General features: G+C 43.9%; 1 protein-coding gene across 2 annotated transcripts in view; it reads left to right on the top strand.

Moving 5' to 3' along the window:
- The window catches only part of Gdap2 (ganglioside induced differentiation associated protein 2), a 36,514-nt gene extending 32,699 nt beyond the window's left edge, over positions 1–3,815 (top strand). For both annotated transcript variants that reach the window (XM_090334101.1, XM_090334100.1), the window contains one exon: positions 3,330–3,815. In XM_090334101.1, coding sequence (XP_090190227.1) covers positions 3,330–3,377 — 48 coding nt within the window. In that variant the 3' untranslated portion in view covers positions 3,378–3,815. The remainder of the gene's footprint in view (positions 1–3,329) is intronic.
- Positions 3,816–23,854: the final 20,039 nt, after the last annotated feature.

Raw genomic sequence — 23,854 nt, 5'->3', positions numbered from 1 at the left:
CCCCAAGTAACCTATCTTAGTTGCTAGCTTGCTAAAAATTTGTATTTTTCCAAAAGTTTATGTAATGTAGTTAAGAGCCCCAGCTACTATTTGTATTGCTATAATGTATAGGTACATTCGTACCTCTGTTATTTTAGCACTAATGAAAGGGCTTCTTCAGCTGCATCAAAGATGTGTTTCATTGTGATGATTCATTGTCACCTTAATAATTTTAAAAAATTTAAATACTTGTTCTAAAGCTCATCAAGCTATTTATGTAACTGTTGCTGATTACATATTTTTATGCATGAACCACAAAACAGTCAAAAGTTATATTGAATGTGAAATGAATTATTTTGCCCTAATTATTATGCAATGTGAATGTAGCCAGAAATCTTGCAACACGTTTTCTCTCTAAAATTTCTCCAACTTCAGTTATGATTTCTGTGTTGTTATGTGAGAGTGGAATGTTTACTACATTGTAATAGCTAATAAAATTTTGTATTTGGCTGTTGCAATTGGAATGGGAACAGCTGGGTCATAGATGCAAAGATTGTTGATTTTACAGGAATTTAAATAGCATCAGTTTAAATAATAGCCTCATTGTTAGGCCTTTGAACATTTTCTTAATGCTTTTTTAAAAAGCAGGAAGTATTATACCAACAATTTAGAAGATAATTTATCAATTAGAACTTATAATTTGTAAATTATTCTTAACTGGACACCATGGCTCACGTCTTTAATTCTAGCTACTCACATGCTGAGATCTGAGGATCATGGTTCAGTTCCAGCCCAGAAAAGTCCATAAGACTGTTATCTCTAATTAACCAGCAAAAGGTCAGAAGTGGAAGTGTGGCCCAAGTACTAGAGTGCCAGCCTTGAGTACAAAAGCCAAACAAGGGTATTAGGCACTTTTTGGAAATGCAGAACTATAACTAGGACATTTGAGCTTCATGTTTGGGGTTGTTATCTTTAAGCGTTTGTTACCTTTTTGTTACAGACATAAGAACATTAAGATGGGCTTATTAAACCATTTGTCTTTGTGTGTGTGTGTGTGTGTGTGTGTGTGTGTGTGTGTGTGTGTGTGTGTGTGCCAGTCCTGGGGCTTGAATTCAGGGCCTGAGCACTGTTCTTGGGCTTTCTCAAGGCTAGAATTCTACCACTTGACCCACAGCACCATTTCCTGTTTTTTCTGTGTAGGTGGTACTGAGGAATCGAACCCAGATCTTCATGTATGCTAGGCGAGCACTCTATCTCTAGGCCATATTCCCAGTGCCATTTGTCTTTTTTTAAATTACACTGGATTGTGCCTTACACATACTAGGTTTGATTTTGGTGAAAGAGTAAGTGATATCTAGTGGCAAATTTCAGTGATCATAGAAAAAAATCCATTTGGGGCCAGGAACATGGCCTAGTAGTAGAGTGCTTGCCTAGCATGCATGAAACCCTGTGTTTGATTCCCTAGTATCACATACACAGCAAAGTCCAGAAGTGGTGTTGTGGCTCAAGTGGTAGAGCACTAGACTTGAGAAAGCACAAGGACAGTGTTCTTGCCCCAAGTTCAAGTCCCAGGACTGGCCAAAAAAAAAAAAAGAAAGAAAAACCATTTCTGAGATTTATGTGGATTGTCAGCCAATTTCATACAATTTGAAGAAGTTTAAAAGAATTTGGAATTTCTGTCTTTGAAGATAATTAAAAGGGAATGCTTCTCTGTCTAGATAAAATAATGCTGAGGCCCTGTCAGAAAAGGAGCTAGTCAGCGTTCTTATAAATAAGGTCAGAGAAGACATATTCCCCTGGAACCCGTTCCTGAGCTGCAGTGATTGTTTCCAGAAATAGGGAAAGAGCTGACTGCTGACAGTCTCGTGCTCAGTGTGAGATTAGGGGAAGCTCTGCTTTGTGTCATTGTGTAGTCTACTTGTTCTGTAGATCTCAGTTTTAGCACCCCCTATTAGGTGGGGGGGGTGCTAAAACTGAGAATTTTTTTCATGTCTTTCCAGGAATGTAGCCAGTTCTAGAATTTACTTAGAATAGGTACATATATACATATGTCTCCATACCCAGTCTGATTAGCAGGAAGTAGGTCTCCCTGAGTATGCTTTTGTTTTCCTGTTCTGGGAGGGCCAAGTCAGTTTCTGCTCTGATGACTGGTTAGCCTTTCACTTCCTCACTCACCTATGCAGAATCTCATTTCCTCCTGCACCCAAGACATGTACATAAGCAGGTGTACACGGTGCCACATGCAGTCCCCATAGCTACTGGAAGGTAAATAGACCATAATCTATTTTCATCCTATCTTGCATTTGTCACTGTATTCTAACTAGTGTCTTACATTAAATCTAAACATCTGCTTATAACCTACTGCAAAAAAAAAAATTATTTGGCAAGGAAATACTTTCCTTAAAAATGAGAAGCCAATCTTTTGTCTCATAAATCTTAAGGTCTTAACTATCTTGATTTTTATTATGATTAATCAAAGCAGGGAACAAAAAGTTTTTCTTGCATTGGATTGATTAGTTGCTTTCCTCATTTGATGTTAAATTTTGGCATTTAGGGCTCCAACTTGATCTGGAACTAAATTCCCTAAGAAGGTTGAATTTTTATAAGCCTTGAAACCTCAAGTATGTCATGAAGACTCATTCCTGTCAAAACAGTTATAGTTATTAGATTCTTCACAGATAATTTTGTTGCTGTTTTGTTATGAAATAATTCCAAATGGGCGTGGTGGTACACACATAATCCCAGCACTTGGGAGACAGATCTAGAGTGAGATGCCAGATGAGGCTATATTATGAATTCAAGGACACCCTGCCGTTATACAAGACTTTGTTTAAAAAAAAAAAAATCCCAGGCTGACACCAGTGATCCTCACTTCCTAGGGGTCTGAGATCTGAGGATCATGATTCCAGGACAAATCTGAGAGACTCTTGTCTCCAGTCAACAAAAATCCAGAAGTGGAAGTGTGAAAAAAGTTAGAGTACCAGCCCTGAGCAAAAAAGTAATGCAGAGTACCCAGCCCTGAATTCGAATCCCAATAGCGGCCCATCTTCATTTTCCTCTAATGAAATGAAAACGTTACATATTGGTGGTACTATTTGTATATGAGGGGTGGAAGAAGCCAGAAATAATAGCATATGAAACATTCAACATGTTCTGCCCCTCAGACATCCTCAATCCTTACTGAGTTATCAGCTCCAGCTCCCTACAGAAACTGTTGCTGTGGCTATGCTCAGTGCCAGGCATAGAGTAGAAGTTTCACACACACTGTCTCATGGCTCTAGGTCATGTTCCTGCACATTTCCACCTGAATTCGTCTTTCCACTTCATCTGCTTATCTTTTCTCTCCACAGGAAAATGGGCCTTATTACACATCTTACCCTCCATCACCAGACTTGTGACTCAACGTCTCATTCGCTGCTTCTTGAAGCCAAGGATGCCACTTCTGCCAAGAATCGCTCCCTGTGGAAGTGCTGTTCATTTTGCTGTACAGATCCAGAGAGCCTTTTGTCCCCTCCTCTCTGGTATTTTTTTATTGACTATATATTTTCTGGCACACCAGCAATCTAAAAAACTGGTAGGCCATTCTGAACTGCATACATTTTAAATTTGTATATTTGTATCAAATGGAAATGGTCATTTTTAGAATGTTACTGGAAACTGAGGAGCAACTTTTTTAATATCTTCAGTTTCCTGAAGGACCTTGGAATCTGCATTACATAGGCCATCAACATTGTTGACATCATCATTTAAATGTCGCATGCTTCCTTCGTGTATAATACGTGTTTCTCAAAATATATAGAACCAATGTACACTGACTGGGTGTACTGTATGTTTCAGATCCTGTTGTTAATACCTTTTCTACAGAAGATCTTATTATAATGTAAGAGAATGATATGGTATCAAGAATATAGAAATTTATTTGATCAAAAATAATAGCAAATTAGCAAAACACAGCGCTTGCAGTTTTGCTGCTAAGGTTCCAGGCATGTAATCTCAGGAGGCTGAGATGTGAGGATTAGAGTTCAAAGTCAGCCCAGGCAGAAAATCTGAGACTTTTTTTTTTTCCAAATGTAAATTTTACTATTTTATTTGTAAAAAAACTACAAGCAGAATTCATAAATAGACATTTCTATTTAAAGCAGGAAAATGATAAAGTGGCTTCTAATAACATAGTCGTGCACATAGTCTGAGACTCTTGCCTGTAATTAACCACCACCAGGCTGGAAGTGGAGATGTATAGTTCAACTGATAGAACACGTCTCCACACATGTGCACACATACACACACATTAAATATTACCTTTGTTAAGGTAGCCCACGAGATCTCTCCTGGGTGGGGAAGCAAGAAGGCAGTCTTCCATCTTTTCCTAAAAGTCGTGGGTTACCTTTCTATCTCCTTATTCAAAAGGCACACATGTATTAACACTTGTGAGGAAAGAGGATTTCTCAAGACTCCATCACTGAGTCCTTAGAGTTCTTCAGGCATAAGTTGTGTTCAGCTCAGTATCTCTTGACGCCTACATCCAGTGTGGAGGAGGTGTGAACAAATCCAAGGACCTGATAATTTGTTGTCCCACACTACTTTCACCGCTCAGTCTCTTTTTGTGCTTTTGCTTGCTGGTGAGTAAAAGAATTATACTAGCTAAGCAAGACACTAGTAACTCACACCTGTAGTCTTGCCTACTCAGGAGGCTAAAATCAGAGTATCATGATTCAAAGCCAGCTGGAACAGGAAAAAATGAGACTTGTCTCCATTAACTGACAAAAAGCCAGTAGTAGAGGTATGGCTCAAATGGCAGAGCACTAGCCTTGAATGACAAAAGGCTAATGGGTAGTTCAGGCCCTCGTACTGGCACCAGAAAAAGGAAAAAAGTATTATACTAGCTGTCATCCACAGTGCAATGATATTGTTTCAGAAGAGCTAGGAGGCCTTACAATGAGAAATGGTGAGGGAATTTGGTGGAGGTACTTTTTTCAGTCAGCTTTTCACTGGAAATACATACTTATAAGGAAATGCTACAAGACATTCTTATCTTTGACAACTTTTTAGTGATTCCTTTTTGGTGGAGGGGAACAAATGGTGACAAGAACTGTTAGGACAAAATCTCTACCCTGCTGACCTCTGCCCTACTTTGTCCAGGATTTCCTATGGCCTTCTGCCTCTGTGCTGCTGCCCGTGAACCAGAGACATCTGTTAGGCATTGTAAAGATTTCTTCTGGAATGAAGGTCAGACCATTATGATTACCATCTGGGTGTCTTCACATTCCTTTGACTTGTACCCCCGCCCACATCCTTGTCCTTCACCCCACCAAATACATTTGCAGTTCAGAGAAGGAAAGGCCTGCCACAGTGTACTGCAGTGCCTTTAGGGACCCCGTGCCACTTTGTGTGATCCATTCTTCAGTGGAGAGAAAGAATACTTCTCTTCATTTATGGAATGTAGCCCCTGTGGTCAGGGTAACCAACCTCATTTTGTATATTTCCATATGAACATGAGAGAGCTTCACACTGCTTTTTCTTTCTATTTTGGAGAAGTGTTATCATTTCTTGAAGGTATTGGACGCATTTGCTTTGGCCTGTGTCAAAGCATGTTCTCCTCATCTCTGCTTATATATTAGGACTTCCTTGTATGCCCCCTGGATCATTTGGTTCAGTCAGATACTAGGGTTTGAGCATCTTCTCAAAAGCATTTCCTTTAGCTCCTTGACTTTTAAAACTCGAGCTGAAAGTTCATCTTCTTCAGCCAGCTCTAGGATCCTTTCTGCGATATCTTGTCAAGCAATAACAATATGCCAGTGTTCCTTTGTTGACGCTGGGCATGGCTCCTTTGAATGGGCTTCTGGCCTGCCATTGCCAGGATAAATAATAGATATTCCAAGCTACTTTGCCATTTGAAAGGCAGCAAATTGAAATGAATTGTTATTGTTTTGCTATTAATTGTTGTTTTTGAATCAGAGTCTCACTAAGCAGCCTAGGTTGGCCTCGAACTTGTAGTCCTCTTGCATTGCGCTCCCAAGGTGGGGACAACCTTGCTAGGTTATGTGCAACTTCCTTCCCCCCCCCCCCCTTTGCCAGTCTGGGACTTGAGCTCAGGGCCTGAGCACTGTCCTTGGACTTTCTCAAGGCTAGAGCTCTACCACTTGAGCCACAGCACCACTTCCAGCTTTTTCTATGTATGTGGTACCTAGGTCCTCTTAGGCCACGCTCCAACCCCAATGTGCAACTTCTTACTGGTAATACTTCTGAAAGGATAATCCTCTACTTTATACATACCAGCCTCCTAACAATCAGAAGTCCTAAGTATGCTGGGGGCACATGCCTGCAATCCCAGCTCCTCAGGAGGCTGAGATCTGAGGCCAACCTGGGACAGCACCCAGACCCTGAGTTCAACTCCCAGGACTAGGAAAAAAAAAATTCAGTATATACCGAGGTTCTCTGCTGTATGTACTAGGGTACAGAAGAGGCATAGGAGTATATACATAATGAACTATTTTGTAATTGAATAATGACTAAAGAAAAAGAAGGGCCCCTCTTCACAGTGGAATAAATTTGGTATTGTCTGAAGTTACATAGTAAAGTTTCCTACAAGGGGGAAGCCTTTATGACCTCTGTATTGAAGTGATTGCATGGACCTTGAGGAAAGACTGGAGAATGGATTGCACGTGCTGTTCTAGACATGTGAGGGCTTTGAGGTGGGGGGCAGGGTAATGGACTGGGAGGAGATGATCACTAGCATTTGAGGTTCATCTAAAGCCCCCTGCCAAGTTTTCAGAATATGAATCATACAAAACATAGGTGAGCCACTGAGAACTACAAAATAGAATGTGTGAACCCAGGGATACATAGTATGATCTTTGAAACATGAACATTGTTCTTGTGTAACACACATCTAAACGTCTGGGCCATTAAGGTACCCCCAAGAGAAAATCTCAATCTTTATTAGACTTAAGGGCACATGGCTCACTTTTTATGATTTTCCTCTCCCTTGATATATATGAGATTTCACTGAGACTTTTTTCTTTTCCTTTTTTGTGTGCTGATCCTGGAGTTTGAACTTGGGACTTGCCCTGCATATATTGGCCTGAATTCAACCATTTGAGCCACATCTCTACTTCTGACTTTTGGATATATAATTCACCCATTTTTCTAGTTGGACCCAGAAAGAAAAGAATAGGAATTTGGTGCCCAACTTTCTACAGTAATCCAAGCAGACTGATAGAGGCTAGCATCATAAAAATTATGAGATACTTGAGCCAAGAAGTAAAATATAATGAAAGAAAGATCCCATTAGAAACAATGTGATTTCACTAGAGAAAGGCATCAGTACATGATCACAGCCTCGCCTGTGACATGCCTTGAAAGATCCATAAACCAAAGCTTAAATACCAGTCACGGGCACAAAATGAGCACGAATGCTAAAGCAGAGAAAACGGAGCACATGTCCTCTGATCAGTCTTCTGTATGTGTGAAATAAAAAGAGCACTGGGGCTTGAACTCTGAGCTTCAGGTTAGCAGCTACCTCTTGAGCCACCCCTCCACTTACAGTTTTTTGCTGGTTAGTTGGAGATAATAATCTCATGACCTTTCCTGCTTGGGCTGAACTCAGCCTTGTGTTCTCTCTTGGCTTTTTCTGCTCAGAGCTAGACCTCTACCACTTGAACTCCATCTTTACTTCTGGCTTCATGGATGGTTAATTGGAGGAAAGAGTCTCATAGATTTGTCTACTGATATTGAACCTCAGTCGTCAAGCAAGGCCCCCTGTTGAGTCAGTGTAAGGAGCTATTAATACACAGACATGACTGAGATCAGGTAACACTGACTTGTACTTGCTCCTGTTACAACACTGATGTCATGCCTTTATCGTTTATATCAGGACTTGGACACCATGATTCATTCTAAGGAAATAGTAGGACAAGGAGTTTTGTGTTCTCAGGATGCTGTTAAAGTCTGTGGCTTATCAAACATCAAGGAACTGCTCACCAGCTCCCCTTCTCCCACTCTTTTGTGACATCCCTCCAAAAGAAAGTTTTAAAGCTTAAGTACTTTCTGTTGCCTTTCCTATGACAAGCCACATTACTTTGGTCATGTCATGCCTTCTTTTTTTTCTTTGTGCTGGTACTGTGGCTTGAACTCGGGACCTGGTATCAGTTCCTCTGTTTTTTGTTCAAGGCTGACACTCTACCACTTGAACTACACTTTACTTTTGGCTTTTTGCTAATTAATTGCAGATAAGAGTCTCTTAGAGTCATCTACCCAGGCTGGCTTCCACTTGACCCTTAGATCTGTTGCTTGATGCATCATCCCTGGTGTCCTCTTAAACAATCTTTGCCAGATAGTAAGCTTTCAAAGAACTTTTGAAAGAAAAAGGGAATGGTATTTATGAAATGAATATGATACCAAAAAAGTAATCCCTAAGGTCATAAGAACAAGGAAAACTACATGGATTAAGTTATCATGCATTTCTGTGGACAGATCGCCAATTTTCTCCAATTCTGTCTACAAGTAGATCCAAGTGATTTTTCCTTTGATTAGCGGCATTGCTTAGGTTATCTTTTTGTTGTGTTGAAAGTTTCTCTCTCTCTTTTTGAGTTTTTTTATCCCAGCTAAAATTCTTCTAAGTGTAAGTATGAGGTAATAGTTACATGAGTCAGGTAAAGTATTCTTTTTAGACAGTGTCATCCCTTCCCTTGCTCTCTCCTAATTTTTCCCTCCCATCCCCACCCACAAGTTGTTAGTTCATTTTCAACAGTGTCTAGTGAGTATCACTGCATTATTTGTTCACACTTAGTGCTTTCCTCCATTTTTGTGCCCCCCCTTGCCCTCCCAAAGAAAGATAAATGAACAAACAAGATGAAAAGAAAACAAAAACAACAAAACAAACATCTCTTGTTTCCTTTTCCTGGAGTTCATGTCAATAAATATTATTTTATATGATCAAACGCACATAGGCATTGTGCCTTTGTGTTCCTTCCCTAAGAATATCCTCTTTTGGTCTCACTGCAGAGTATCAACTCCTAAATCTTTACTGGTACTGGTGGCTTACACCTACAATCCTAGCTACTCAGGAGGCTGAGATCTGAGGATCATGGTTCAAAGCTAGCCCGAGCACTGAAGACTGAGACTCTTATCTCCACTTAACCACTAAAAAACCAGCTGTGGCTCAAGGGTAGGGGTGGTAGCCTTGAGCTGAAGAGCTCAGGGACAGGCCCAGAGTTCAAGTCCCACGAGTGACCAAAAAAAAAAAAAAGCCAGAAATGGTGCTGTGGCTCAACTGGTAGAGTGCTATCCTGCCAGTGTCTGCTCCCCCAGCCCACCCCACCCACCAGAGCATCACCGTCAGGAGGCTAATGCATGGTTCCCAGGGGCCTGCTTATCATGTCAACTCTTAGATCTGTCTACTCAGGCTAGGCTTTGAACCTCAGTCTTAAGATCTCTGCCTCTCAAGTAGCCAGAATTACAGGCGTAAATCACCAGTGCCAGACTGGAATGGATTATTTAAAGAAGATGGAAATGGTGGATAAAAATGCTTTATTTGATTGAGTGAGAACTTGCCTGTTCGAGCTTCTGAAAATTGAGCACTATAAAGCTGTACTTGCAACTAGTAAAATACCACCACATCCTTTGTAAACCAAGACCAGCCCCATAATCTTGACTATTTTAAGGCTTTACCAGAATTATATCATTTTGGAATAGCCAAATCTAATATAAATGTAAGAGCTTGGCCAAGGTAAATTCCTGAAAAGAACACAATGCTACTGAAGCAGTGCATAAAGTCCTGTGGAGTCCTGGCTGTCTCAGTGGGTGCTTATATCCTGTTGCAGCGTGAACAGGGATTGGCAAACCAGCCTTGGTAGTGGGATGTGATCAGAGGAAAGCCCTGAAGTCAAGATTCCTCTAGCAGATATCTCAGGGAATGAGCTGGAGTAGGCAGGCTAGGACATTGTGTTCAGGGATAAAGGCCAGGCGATCTGACGAGCTCTACACCAGAGGATTGCTTTCTCACTTAAAGAAAAATCTTATTTTTCTGTGAATTGTTGAAGCAAACACATTCCAACAGAGAACCCTTAGTCCTGACCTTGTTCCCTGCATATTATTCTGGATGATCGATGAACAGGAAAATTAAACTAATTTTCTTTTTTTTTTTAAAGTTGTTATTGTAGAGTTGATAGACAGAGAGAGGGGTTACAGTTACATGAATCAGGAAATGAGTTTCTTTTCGAACCATTTCATCCCTTCCTTGCTCTCCCAGCTTTTTCCTCCCATCTCCACCCACAAGATACCCAGTTCATTTTCCACATAGTATCTAGTGAGTACCACTGTTGTATTTGTTCGCCCTTGTTCCACTTTTTCCGTGTCCTCTTACCTTCCCAAATACAAACAAGACAAAGGGGAAAGAAAATGAAAACAACAATGGCAACTAAAAAATGTTTCGTTTCCTTTTCTTGCAGTTCATTTCATAGAATTTATTTATTTATTTATTTAGCCAGTCCTGGGGCTTGAACTCAGGGCCTTGGTACTGTCCTTGAGCACTTTTGCTTAAGGCTTGCGTTCTGCCACTTGAGCCACAGCACCATTTCTGGCTTTTTCGGTGTATGTGGTAGTGAGGAATCAAAGCCAGGGCTTCATGCATGCTAGGCAAGCACTCTATCACTAGGCCATGCTCCCAGCCCTAGAATATTATTTCACAATCGTCAGCACATAGCTATTGGGTCTTTGTCAACCACTCCCATGCATGTAGCACTTTTCAAGTATAAGATTTCCCCGTGTTAGATGATAGTCTCGTGAGCACTGGAGCCTACTTTGGTCGGGGTTCCAGAGAGGTATGGTGGTGACCTAGTTTGTCAAAATTCAAATGTGGGAGTACGGTGGACTCCAATGGCTTTGTGTGTGTATGTGTATGTATACTAGGGCCTCAACTCAGACTCAGCTAGACTTTGTCAATAAGGCTGGTGGCTCTACCACTTGAGCCACAGCTTTTGGTGGTTCACTGGGGATGAGAGGCTCGTGGATTTTCTGCTTGGATAGTTTCTTAGAGATCTCCAGATCTCAACCTGCTGAGCAGCTGGGATTATAGGTGAGTCAGCGGTTAGCTGTTGCCTTTTGGCATATGAGATCCTTACTGAGCAGCAAGAATCTCAGGAAGAAGCTGAGCATTGAGATCAATATAATAACCACTTTATTTATAATTTCTTGTCATGTGCCAGTAATGACACAAATACACAAATGTATTCACATTCACCACAATCCTTTTATCATCCTTACTTTGTAGATAGCATAAAGGCACAAAGAAAATGAACAACCAGAGTCACCTAAGGGGTGAGCTTAAATGAGATTACAACCTTGTACTGAAGCCTCCAGGCCCTAATTCCTGTTGTGTTGTGTGAGCAGGCAGTTAGTCTGTGGGACCACGAGCTGGTGGCTCACACCTGTCATCCAAGCTACTCAGGAGGCTGAGATCTGAAGATCAATATTCAAAGCCAGCCCACGGGTGTGGAGTAGGAAGTCCACAAGAAACATCTCTACTTAATCACCAAAAAGCAGGCTCAAGTGGTAATGAGCCTTGAGCCACACAAGAGCATGAGGCCCTAAGTTCAGGCTCACAGCTGTCACACACACACACACACACACACACACACACACACACACACACACACACACACACACACACACACACAGACTACCCTGTGGGATCGATGGGAATCTAGTCTTCCAGACTCTTGTCAGGTTTTATACACCTTACAATGACTACCAGTCCTAAAAAGACCCATCGATTGTTAGACATAGAAGTGTATCAACGTTGAGCTCCATCCACAGAAACAAGGAACATGCTTAGAACTTCATGAGAATATATACGTAAACGTAAAAGTTGTGTATTTTGTTCTATGACAAAAAGCATAGGGAGGAAAACACCAATATGAGGAAATTCCTATTTGGACCAAGGCTACTATCCACATAACTGCATGGCTCAGGAGGAAGCAAGAACTAGGCATTCTCTTTTTTTCAGCTCAGAAAAGAATGTTCCCGATAAGGAGAGACCAGGACTCAGAATTAATTAGTCAGAAAATATGTTTAATAGTGCTTTATTTATCTGTTCTCCTTATAACTACCAGGTCTATCATTAATAAATCAGATAGATGATTATGTCAGGCCTGCTCATTCCTTCAGAGACAGGAGCCTTCACACAATTTTGTGGTGGAAAAAAAAGTAAAACTCAAACCATATCACAACTTTATTAAAGAGAAGCTGCATGAGTGGTGGCTCAAGGCTCCTGTGAGTCCTGAGATTCTCAGATGCCTTAAAGGCATCTGGTAGCTCCCACTTGTAATCCTAGCCACTCAAGAAGCTGAGATATGAGGATCCTGTTTCGAAGGTAGCCCAGGCAGAAAAGTCCATGAGACTGTTATCTCCATGTAGCCACCAAAAGCCCGAATTGGAGTTACGGCTCAAGTTGTAGAACACTAGCTTTGATTGAAAAAGCGAAGGGACAGCTCCTTGGTACTGAGTTCCAGTCCCAGTACACATACCTACACACAAAGATAGATAAGCTGCCTTTGAGGAAAAGGGAGAATTTCTCCTTAAAGACTTTCCTCATTCCATGCTGAGTCCAGTTGTTCCTAAAGGGCCATATCCAACCAAAGGCTCCATGAGAACAGGCAGAGCTTGCTGTTCTCTTACCAGCAGAGCTGCATCATGCTCCAGAGGCAAGCATGGGAACTAGCAAGCTGGGTTCGGAATCCCAGGCACGCTGCCCTCTGAAGAAAGAAGTGCCTGTCGCCTTGGCTCATAGGCCTCAGTGGTGTCCAGTAAAAGCACACTGGGTGGTAAGGCCTTGGGCCAGAGAGCCAGAATGATGACTGGCCATCACTGAGCAGGCTTAGGAGCCAAAAAAACCACTGTCCCCAGCATCATCCATAACGGCTGGTGTCTGAGCTCCGATGCTGGTGGCTCACATCTAATCTGAGCTACCCAGAAGGCTGAGACCTGAGGATCTTGGTTCAAGCCAACCCAGGCAGGAAAATCTGAGACTCTTAGCTCCAGTTAATCACCACAAAGCCATATGTGCAAAAGCTAAAGGAGAGTGCCCTGGTGGCCCTGAGTACTGGGGTTCACCACCCCCTCCCCAAACATACACTATCGTAAAACTATTGCTATGAGACTAGCATAGCAACGGAATCTAGAGAGGTCCACACTGTGTGTCAGAGCACCTCCACTAATGCCACAGCATTGAGGCACAGGTATGTGGGGTTTTAAAATTTCCTTTACACCTCAATACAAGGCTGGAGTTCTGTCATCCTCTACAGAATGAGAGGATGCATTTGTTAGCAAGTTGCCATCCGTTGCAATGGAGGCAATACAATGCGGGCATCACAGAAGAAAATGGTCTGTTAGTTCATGGGGCACCATGGGTGATTCTCAAGCTCCCTGGCACACCGGAAGCCCTCTCTCATCCCCAGAACCCAACCCCCAGACATGTCTCCTAAATAGACACTTCCTCCCGGTGCAGTGGAGAAGCACCCTTCACACCGCACCCTCAAAGCTGAGCTCTTTGGCCCAGATTGAGACTACCTTGCTGGGCGTGAATGATCAACCTCTTCCCTCTCATCTGCATTGATTGACATGTCTCTGTGTTTCATTCATTCACAGGGCTATTATTTAGCCTGGTTGTCTCTGAGGTGTTGATGGAATTAAGTTCCCAGTCCACCAACAAGAAAAACAGAATGAACCAGAGCTGAAATCCAACGCTGGATCTTGGGCCTGGCATGAGGGCTTTGGGCAATCCTGTGGCCACGCATAAGTGTTTGGTGGGCACACTTAGCCATTGATGAAGCTGCATTTTGTGGCTGGCCACCTGAGAACTCTAGCTACACCTGAGTAGATGAGAAAGGAGTTGGATGGAAGGTAGGTGGGCTGGCTCACCCTAAGACTATCTGAGCATGCTGTGTAATGGCTGTTTTGGGGTACAGTCTAAAATCGTTCTCAGGGGGGTCATCTGAGAGGGGGAGAGGGATGGCACTCATTGATGGTTATGAGAGACAACAGGTCCTCCCCACAAAGCCTTTTTCAGACACTGGGCACACGCCTACGGTGGCGTAGGTTGGAATACTCAGGCCTTCTCTCGAAACTAGAGAAGGGGGCTGAGACACCCTTCCCGGCAACACCATAGAGATTTCTCTCTCCATCCCTCCCTCTCTCTCTTCCTCTCTCTCTCTCCCTCCCCTGCCCCCCACCCCCGCCAGTTCTGGGGCTTGAACTCAGGGCCTGGGCACTGCCCTTAATCTTTCTCAATGCTATCACTCGAGCCACAGCATCACTTCTGGCTTTTTCTGTGTATGTGGTACCGAGGAATCGAATTCAGGGCTTGGTGCATGCTAGACAAGCACTCTACCACTAGGCTACTCTATCAGAGTAGGTCTGACTAAAGTCTTGCCTGCACTATTGGACCAAAGATGAACCAAGAGCCAAAGGAGCAGAAGGGGAAGAACCAAACCCAGCATCTGAGATTCAGCCTGGGTGCCTGTGTGGAAGGGGAAGATTTCTGCTGTTCCCCAGGACTGCAGTGGCTAATTTCGTGGAAAGGGGTGCTGCCTCTGCTTTGAGTCAGCCAGAGCCCACTCCCTGGGGCTTTGTTGCAGCCAGCTCCACCCTTGAACACAGAGCAGCCGCTGCCAAAGCCCCCAGCTCTTGGGTCCTACCAGATCCCCAGGCCTCCATGGCACACTGTCAGAAGGTTAGTGACACTGCCTTTGGCCTTGACTGTCGCTCCATTTCTGTGTTCTCTCGTGGGTGCACATGCGCATGCATGCGTGTGTCCATGGGTGCTAGACCTGGGGCTTGAACTCAAGGTCTAAGCACGGTCCCTGAGCTTTTTTGCTCAAGGTTGGTGCTCTACCACTTTCACCATTGCTTCCACTTTTGGCGTGTTGCTCATTAGTTAGTTAGAGAAGTCTCCCAGACTCTCTACATCCACTAGCTGGCTTTGAATCTTGATCGTCTCAGCTTTCTGAGGAGGATTCCAGGCTTGAGCCACAGCATCCAGCCTGGATTCTGTCTGGAAACTGTCTGCAGTCCACATTGCAGAAGCAGGATACATCCACGGACTCAGTTCGTTCCCTGTGCCCATGGAGAAGAAAATCTGCCCTTTCGTTCTTCTACTTAGAGCTTCGATTTGATTTACTCACTCTGGGAATCAATCACGCTTCAGTGAAGGGTTTTATTTTGTTGTTGTTTGTTTGTTTTTAAAAACCCAAAGTGTTTAGTCCATAATATCCTGAACCAATGTAGCTGTCGCAGAATATGTCCAGCAGCTGCTGAGAGAAGGCAGCCTTGTTCTTGAGCAATTATTTTTGCTTGTTTGTTTCCAGCCCTATCTTAGGAGTTAGCAAGTTCAATACAGTTTTATTGATACATAGTCATGTACACAGTATCCACATCTGATTTCATGGCACAGTGTCAGAGTTGAATCGTTCTGATAGAAACCTTGTGGCTTGCAACAAACCTAAAATAGTCACTGTCTAGCTATTTGCAGCAGAAACAAATTTAAAATAGAAATCAATTTCTGACCTACAGCTGGGCAGTGGTGGCTCAGGCCTGTAATCCTAGCTACTCAGGAAGCTGAGATCTGAGAATCATAATGGTTCAAAGCCAGTCTAGGGAAGGAAAGTCTATGAGGCTCTTATCTCCAATTGATCACCAGAGCTTTCTCATCTCATATGAACTGTTCCCCCTTCCCACACACCACTGGCTGTGTACTGGTAGGGCCAGTTTAGTACTTACATGCACAACAATGAACATATCCATTACTATGTTATTCTCTTACATATTCAGAGACATCGTTCCTTGCATACTCTGCCCTATGGAAGGTAACTGGATGGATGGACCAACAGTGCCACAGGCCCCTCAGGACACTGTCCCTTCCTATCCCTTCCACAAGGGAGCTGGTGGGTGTTCAGAGGCTCACAACAGGGCTCAGGGCACCCGGGCTTTCTGCTGCCCCTGTGCTGGAAGCAGCTCTGAGACAGCAATCCTCCTCCACTCTTCCTCATCTTTGGCCTTGTTGGTCTCCAGCTGCTGATTTTAAGGTCTCTGAGAAAAGCCTCTGCACTCCCTTCTGATGAGGTGTTGGGGTGAGGGTTTTTCATTGCAGCTGCTTCTCAGAATCTCAAGGTACCAGCCATTTGATACATATGTAGCATCGACAAGAAATTGCTTTGCATTTAGAGAATCCTGTGGCTGAGTGGGAGAGAGACAAAAGCAGCTAAAGTGGGCATGGTTCAAGGAAGTTTCCCTCCAGGGTAACATCAAGGTAGAGGCAGGGAGAAGGACTTGAACTAGGAGTAGAGTTCTGGGTAGGAAAAAAGCATGAATAAGGGCCTGAAGGCATAACAGGAAGTTCATGGATGTAGGAGGTGTGATCTATCCTCACTAGCACATGAGACCTGCTGGTTATACCTACAGCCTCCGAACTCCCGGCACTGCCAGCTTAGCATCACAGACAACGACCACTGTCCTGGCAGGTTGACTTTCCTGATAAAGTTTTTCTTTTGTGTGTGTGTGAAGATGGGGGGGGTCCTGGGGCTTGAACTCTGGGCCTGGGTGCTGTCCCTGAGCTCTTCAGCTCCAGGCTAGTACTCTATCACTTGAGCCACAGTGTCACTTCCAGTTTTCTGATGGTTCACTGGAGGTAAGAGTCTCATGGACTTCCATGCCCTGGCTGGCTTTGAACCATGATCTTCAGATCTCAGCCTCCTGCTAAGGGTTTTTTTTTTTGAGGAGGGGGGTATCTCTACCATGTTGATCCGTTCTGTCTTCCCAAGGTGAGGAAATGAATATCTTTCTTCACTGTGGTGGATGCTCTGTGCCTGTGAATCGGTTCATTGCTAACACTGGTTTATTGGGCCTGACAGTAGTGTTACACAATCATGATTAACAGACAGCTGAAAAGTGTAACTTTTGCTGGTCCCTGCTCAGCTTTAACTGTGATAGGCCTGGAGTCTGAGACTCCCAGTTCCCCTCAAGAAAAACAAAACGAAATGAAACTCCACAATGGTTAACTGGGTTTGTGCTCAGCTTGATGGTTTTCACAAGATTTGCTCAGGGCTGCCAGAGGCATCTGGACGTGGGAGCATGTCTGGTGGCAATAAAAGGAGGCTCCTTTGGCTGGATTTGCCTGCAGGAAGACATCCAGGGGGGGAGAGGGAGGGGGAAGGGGGACAGAAGGGGGCATCCCAGGCCGCTCTGGGGACTGGAGTGAGGCCTGTGGTTTCTGCTTAGCCACATTCCCACTGGTTAGAGCAGGATTCAGGCCTACAGAGTTGCTAGGCCCAAAGCTGGTACCTGGCCTGGCTGTGCCCGAGCCCAGTATTTTCCTACTGAACTCCACCCCCTTCTCACTTCAAAACCTTTCCAGGCACTTCTGCTGTTGTGCCCAAAACTTGGGGTCCCCAAAGACCACCAAGGAGCCAAATCCGATGTAAGAGCATGAGAGTCTTTATTGCAAGCTCGAGTCTGGACTCACAACTGACACCAGCGCAGTGGGTCTGAGTTCAGAGCCCAGACCCTCCTGTCATCTGGGTTTTTATACAGTCAGGTCTTGGAGGTTTCTGGCGGAGTTACTACATGATTGGTTCAAATCACGATCTTATTGACTATAGGCACAAGTTTAAACAATACAATGCTCTCTTACATCCCAGGCTCTGGTGTGTGTCACCTAATGACTAGTCAAAATGGCTTCACTGCAGTTAGGGCTCTACACTGCCCCAAAGGCCCAGTAACAGTCTACCTGCCTGGACCGAAGGCCGAGCCAGGCTGTGTCCCTCAGACACCTCCCCAAGCATTTCCAAGGAAAACATTGCTTACCTCACTCTATAGAAAAAGTAAATATAAGTAGTACCAGGCTGCTTCCCAGCCTGGAGAGGAACAAGTGAAGACAGGCAGGTGTCAAAGGAAACTATTTTTACCCAAGAAGCTACTGGTGACTTTTCCTGCCATTAAAAAATACATATCTTTACTATTCTTGTAATAATATTTTGTTAACGAAAAAAGATTAATGTTGTCTTTATTTTTAAAAAATTCTTTCTCTCTCCTTCCAGACCTTTTTTTTTTAGTCAGTCATGGGTCTTGAACTCAGGGCCTGGGCACTGTCCCTGAGCTCTTTCATTCAAGGCTTGCACACTACCACATTGAGCCACAAAGCCACTTCCAGTTTTCTGGTGGTTACTTGGAGATAGTCTCACGGACTTTCCTGCTCGGGCTGGCTCTGAACTGCGATCCTTAGATCCCAGCCTCTGAGTATCTAGGATAACAGGCCTGAGCCAGCCACACACCACCTTCCTGGCTTTGTAGCCTCAGCAATCTTTGATGAGGTAGGTCAGGTTTGTGAGTTCATTGCTTAAAGCTTTCCCAGAGTTCCACACGCACCTGCTAGCCAATTCAGGGTGTCTAAATCCTCTCTGTGGGGTGGCTTAGTGTTTCTATACAGGGCAGGTGGGAACTCCTGCCCTTCACAGCTGGTGAGGCACTTGGGGGACATCTGCCTTTGACCCCATGAGGAATTCTCCCCAGCAGTACCCAGAGCCTCTAGACCGCCCCCCCCCCGCCCCAATACGGAAAACTCAGTTCTATGGGAGATAGAATCCTCCAACTGTGATGCTTTTGATGGCTTGCAAGTTTTCTTCTATTGGCAGAAAAGGAAATTTGCCTCCGTGGAGATTCCTTTTATTGAACCCAATTAGCTGCCCCCTCCCCTCGATCTCAAGTCTAGCCCATTTTCTTTGGGACAGGAAGTTGCCAATTATTTACTCCTGTACATGTTCTGTCCCCATTCTTAGCTTCTGTGTTTCCTGACAAACAAAAGCAACATAATCATTAGACTACAGGATTAAGAATCAAATTGTTTTTCAAAGTAATCCATCATTTTCCACTGGCAAGAGGAAATAGTGTGTACATTTCCTTTCTCTCGTACTTTTTATTCCCCCCCCTCCCCTGACACACCGTCATCATACTTGGGCTTGAACTCGGGGCCTTGAACTCTTGCTTGCCTTTTAGCTTAAGAGTGACACTCTACCACTTGAGCCACGCCTCCACTTTGACTTTTTGCTGGTTAATTGTAAATAACAATCTCTCAGATATGTTTCTCCTTGCATCTCAACCTCTTGAATAGCTAGGATCACAGGTGTAAACAATCAGTTTCCAGCCTTTTCTTTTTAATGCCTTTTGAAGAAATTTTCCAATTTAATCTTTATTTTTATGGCACTTGTCTTACTTAAAACATTCTTTCTTCTCCCAACACCAGAAAGACATTCTCTATATTTTGTTTCATTTTTTTTTTTTTTGCCAGTCCTGGGCTTGAGCTCAGGGCCTGAGCCCTGTCCTTGGACTTTCTCAAGGCTAGAGCTCTACCACTTGAGCCTCAGCACCACTTCCAGCTTTTTTCTATGCATGTGGTACTGAGGAATCGAACCCGGGTCTTCGTGCATGCTAGGCAAGCACTCTACCACTAGGCCAAACTCCTGGCCCCTGTTTTGTATTTTTTTAATATATTTTTATTGTAATTAATAAAAGGGTTACATGATATTTGCCAAATAGAAGGTGCATTAATTCACATACATTGATATCCTTTCACATGTCTTGGTACCCATTACTGTTTCGTATTTTTAAAGCGTTGTCTTTCACCTTTCATCTCATATTAGATCTAGAATTAATTTTATATATGGAGATGATTTGAATCCAATTTATTTGTTTTTTAATAAGCTCTTAAATTGGCATCTGTTATCTGTTCAAAGGCAGGGGTTAGGTCACTAGAACATTTTTTTTTTTTTTTTTGCCAGTCCTGGGCTTGAGCTCAGGGCCTGAGCACTGTCCTCGGACTTTCTCAAGGCTAGCGCTCTACCACTTGAGCCTCAGCACCATTTCCGGCTTTTTTCTATGTATGTGGTACCAAGGAATCCAACCCGGGTCTTCTGGTGCTGGCTTCTGAACACAACCTGTTGTACTTTCCTGTCATTCATTTTTCATCTTTTTTTTTGTCAGTCATGGGACGTGAACTCTGGACCTGGGCACTGACACTGAGCTCTTCCGCGCGCTACCATCTGAGCCACAGCTTCACACTTGGCATTGTGGGTAGTTCACTGGTGATGAGTCTCACAAACTTCTTGCCCAGGCTGACTTTGAATCGTGATCCTCACATCTCAGCTTCCTGAGTAGCTACGATTACAGGCGTGAGCCACCGATGCCCTGCTCATTCTTTTCCTTAAACTGCATATTAATTGTGCCAAAAGATTTCACCAAGATGTTCCAAACTGATTATACTTTAGCCAGGTGGAATGTGGAAAGGGTAAGATTCACCATCACACCAATATCCATACCATGATGGCAAAAAAAAAAAAAAGTCAGATTAGACTAGTCGTATAAGCAAGCTGGGGAGTTGAAGGGGAGCCCCTGGGAGAGACCCCGAGACTTCCCAGGCCTCTGGTGTTCACTGGTAAGAGAGTGCCTGTTAGCGTGGGTGGTTTTGATTTACAGATCAAAGGGCATATTTCAAGAAGTAGATAAGAGGACGTGGGATAGTCAAGGTTAGCTACACAAACTCCTGTTTGTGCTTTCAACTCCCACTCAGGACAGCTAATCAGCAACAGCAAACACAAACCAGAAGCTTGCTGCTTAGTGTCAGGCTGTCGGCACATATCACCCAACCAGACTTCCTGCACCCACTCATAGTTCCCAGGGGACCCTCGGGGACCCATGGAGTCACAACTGAACAGGGACCAGAGGCCAGCCATTCTCATGATTTAACCCATGCCAAGCCCTGGAATGGGGAAGACAGCAGACAGGGGCAAACTGCCATCTCCCTGAGTGTGTCTAGATCGGGGCTTGCTCATACTTCTCTTCTTTACTTATTATGTTCCCATCTTGCCTGAATTCATCTCATGCCAGATGCAAGAACCAAGGTCAGTGTAAGCACCCTAAAAACTTGCTGGTGACATCTCTAGTGCCCTGGCTGGAAGTCAAGGATTACATTATGTCTCTCTATGACGTAGACTTAGCCATTTGGTTGCTAGTTTGGTGTCATGACTCAGATAGACTGTTCAGAAGGTTACATATAGGAGGACAGGAGGTTGAGGTCTTGCCATAGGAAGGGTCTAGCTGGCTCTGAGGTAAATGTGAAAGCCCTGCCTATGGTGATAGGTGAGATAGGGGAGCCCAACCCTGAACTCTGGCCCCCCGCCTGGCCCCTCCATCCTCAGGGCGGGAGAGAGGGGGGGGTCTTACTAATGTCACATGATCAAGCTAGTTTTGATTTTTCAACCCTTTGCTTCTTCAAGGCTGATTCCATTCAACAAGAATCTAGTTCTATGATACTAGATGTAATGCCAGACATGAGAGCACATTTTATGTTCCACTGGTCTCCAGTTAGTCTGAGTACCTAGCACTTTGGAGTTACATAAAGAACTGGGCAGTGGTCCCGCTCTGAATCTGAATGAGAGGGGAGAGCAAGGAGCTTTCTTGGGAGGAGAGAGGACTCGGGAGTCACGGACTTGTTCACAAACAGAGGGAAAGGGAGAGGAAAAGAATACTCAGCCGAGCAGGAAGGGTGGGGAGTTCCTAAAAATGAAGAAGAAAATCTCCCTGCAAGATCGCAGGAGCACTTTCTTCCCCCCCCGTCCCCCGGGTTGAGGCCGGGAGTTTGGCCTAGTGGTTAAAGTGCTTGCCTAGCATGCACGAAGACCCAGGTTCGATTCCTTGGTACCACATTCATAGAAAAAAGCCAGAAGCAATGTTGAGGCTCAAGTGGTAGAGCTCTAGCCTTGAGAAAGTCCAAGGACAGTGCTCAGGCCCTGAGCTCAAGCCCAAGACTGGCAAAAAAAAAAAAAAAAAAAAAAATGGGGTTGATTGAAAGTGGTTGAGTCAGGGCAGAAGTCACCACAGAGAGGTCTCCACACTCTCACAAGCAGCAAGGTGTTCCTTCCCCACTTTCTCTCACACACTTCCTCTGTTTAGAAAGTCAGCAAGTAATTACCAAGTTCTAAAAACCAATCTTTTATTCATTGTATTTACCAAGATATATTCATTTTCGGTACCGTGGCTCTTGTAACATTTTTCACAAACATTTGTTTGTTTTTGTGTTTTGGCTCCAGGTAGTGGGGTTTGAACTCAGGGCCTCGCACTTCTGCTTGCTTTTTTCACTTATGGCTAGTACTCTATCACTTGAACCACGCCTCCACTTCTGCCTTTTTTCTTTTCTCTTTTTTTCTTGTTTCTTTTTTGTTAATCAGATGTAAGAGTCTTACAGTTTTGTCTGCCCAGGCTGGCTTTGAACCTTGATTCTCAGATCTCAGCCTCCTGAATAGCCAGGATGACAGGAGTGAGGCACTGGCACCAAGGTCCATTTTTTCTATTTTGCTTCAGCTTGTGTTGATCCCAGCTAGAGTCCTGGCAGATTCTAATTACTGGAAGCATCCTTCCAGTGACCTTGCTGCAGGGGCCTGTGGCAGACAGCTCATGACTACATGTTCTGCTTTGTTCTGGCCGCCATAGAAAATTAGACCTTTTACCTCATCCTTGACATGAAATAACAATTGTTTAAAATTAAGATACTCATAATAAGGAACTGACCTCCGAATGTTAATGGCTTATCATGTAGGAAGCTTGCCGTTTATATGGCAACAAGTAAAAGGGTAATGAATTAAGTACCTCAGCACACCATTTTGTCACTACCATTTTGTCTGATGGCTTCACAGAGCTGCCATATTGCTCCCCAACCAGTCAGTTTAACAAGGTGGATTTTTGAGAGTCTTTTGTCCATAATATCTTTTCCTAGGCCAGCTGTAGGACCACATATAGATATCTCTTCCCATCAAGAGCTTCACCTTATCTGCTTAAAAGAATAGGATCTTCACGGGGCTGGGAGCATGGCTTAGTGGTAGAGTGCTTGCCTAACATGCACAAAGCCCTGGGTTCGATTCCTTAGTACCACATACACAGAAAAAGCTGAAAGTGGCACGGTAGCTCAAATGGTAGAGCACAAGCCTTGAGCAAAAAGTGTCCAAGGACAGTATCCAGGCTCTTGAGTTCAAGCCCCAGGACTGGAAAAAAAAAGGGAAAAAAAGAATAGGATCTTCATATCTTCATAGCTGGTGCTTATATCTCATGTCTGTAATCCTAGCTGCTCAGGAGGGTGTGATCTGAGGATCACAGTTCAAAGCCAGACTGGACAAGAAAGTTGGGGAGACTCTTTTTTTTTTTTCTTTTCCTTTCCCTGTTTCTCTTCTTTCTTTTCTTTTCTTTCTTTCTTTCTTTCTTTCTCTTTTTTTTTTTTTTTTTGCCAGTCCTGGGCTTGAGCTCAGGGCCTGAGCACTGTCCTTGGACTTTCTCAAGGCTAGAGCTCTACCACTTGAGCCTCAGCACCACTTCCAGCTTTTTTGTATGTATGTGGTACCAAGGAATCGAACCCGGGTCTTCGCTCAGGCTAGGCAAGCACTTTAACCACTAGGCCAAACTCCTGGCCCAAGGCAGAACTCTTTTTTTTTTTTTGCCAGTCCTGGGGCTTGAACTCAGCGTGTGAAGCCTGTTCTTGGGCTTTCTCAAGGCTGGCACTCACAGCACCACTTCTGACTTTTTCTATGTATGGGTACACTAAGGAATCGAACCCAGGTCTTGGTGCATGTTAGGCAAACACTCATCACTAGGCCAAACTCCTGGCCCCTTTCTTTCTCTTTTCTTTTCTTTTCTTTTCCTTTCTTTCTTTCTTTCTTTCTTTCTTTCTTTCTTTCTTTCTTTCTTTCTTTCTTTCTTTTTTCCCTGTCCTTGGGCTGAGAACTGTCCTTGGCTTTTTCTTCAAGGCTAGTGCTCTATCACATGAGCCACAGTACCACTTCTG

The sequence above is a fragment of the Megascapheus bottae genome, chromosome 6 (genome assembly GCF_031878675.1).
Source record: "Megascapheus bottae isolate mThoBot1 chromosome 6, mThoBot2.hap1, whole genome shotgun sequence".
Classification (NCBI taxonomy): Eukaryota; Metazoa; Chordata; class Mammalia; order Rodentia; family Geomyidae; genus Megascapheus; species Megascapheus bottae.
The sequence above is the reverse complement of the archived record's forward strand: the minus strand, read 5'-3'. Positions and strand labels throughout refer to the sequence as shown.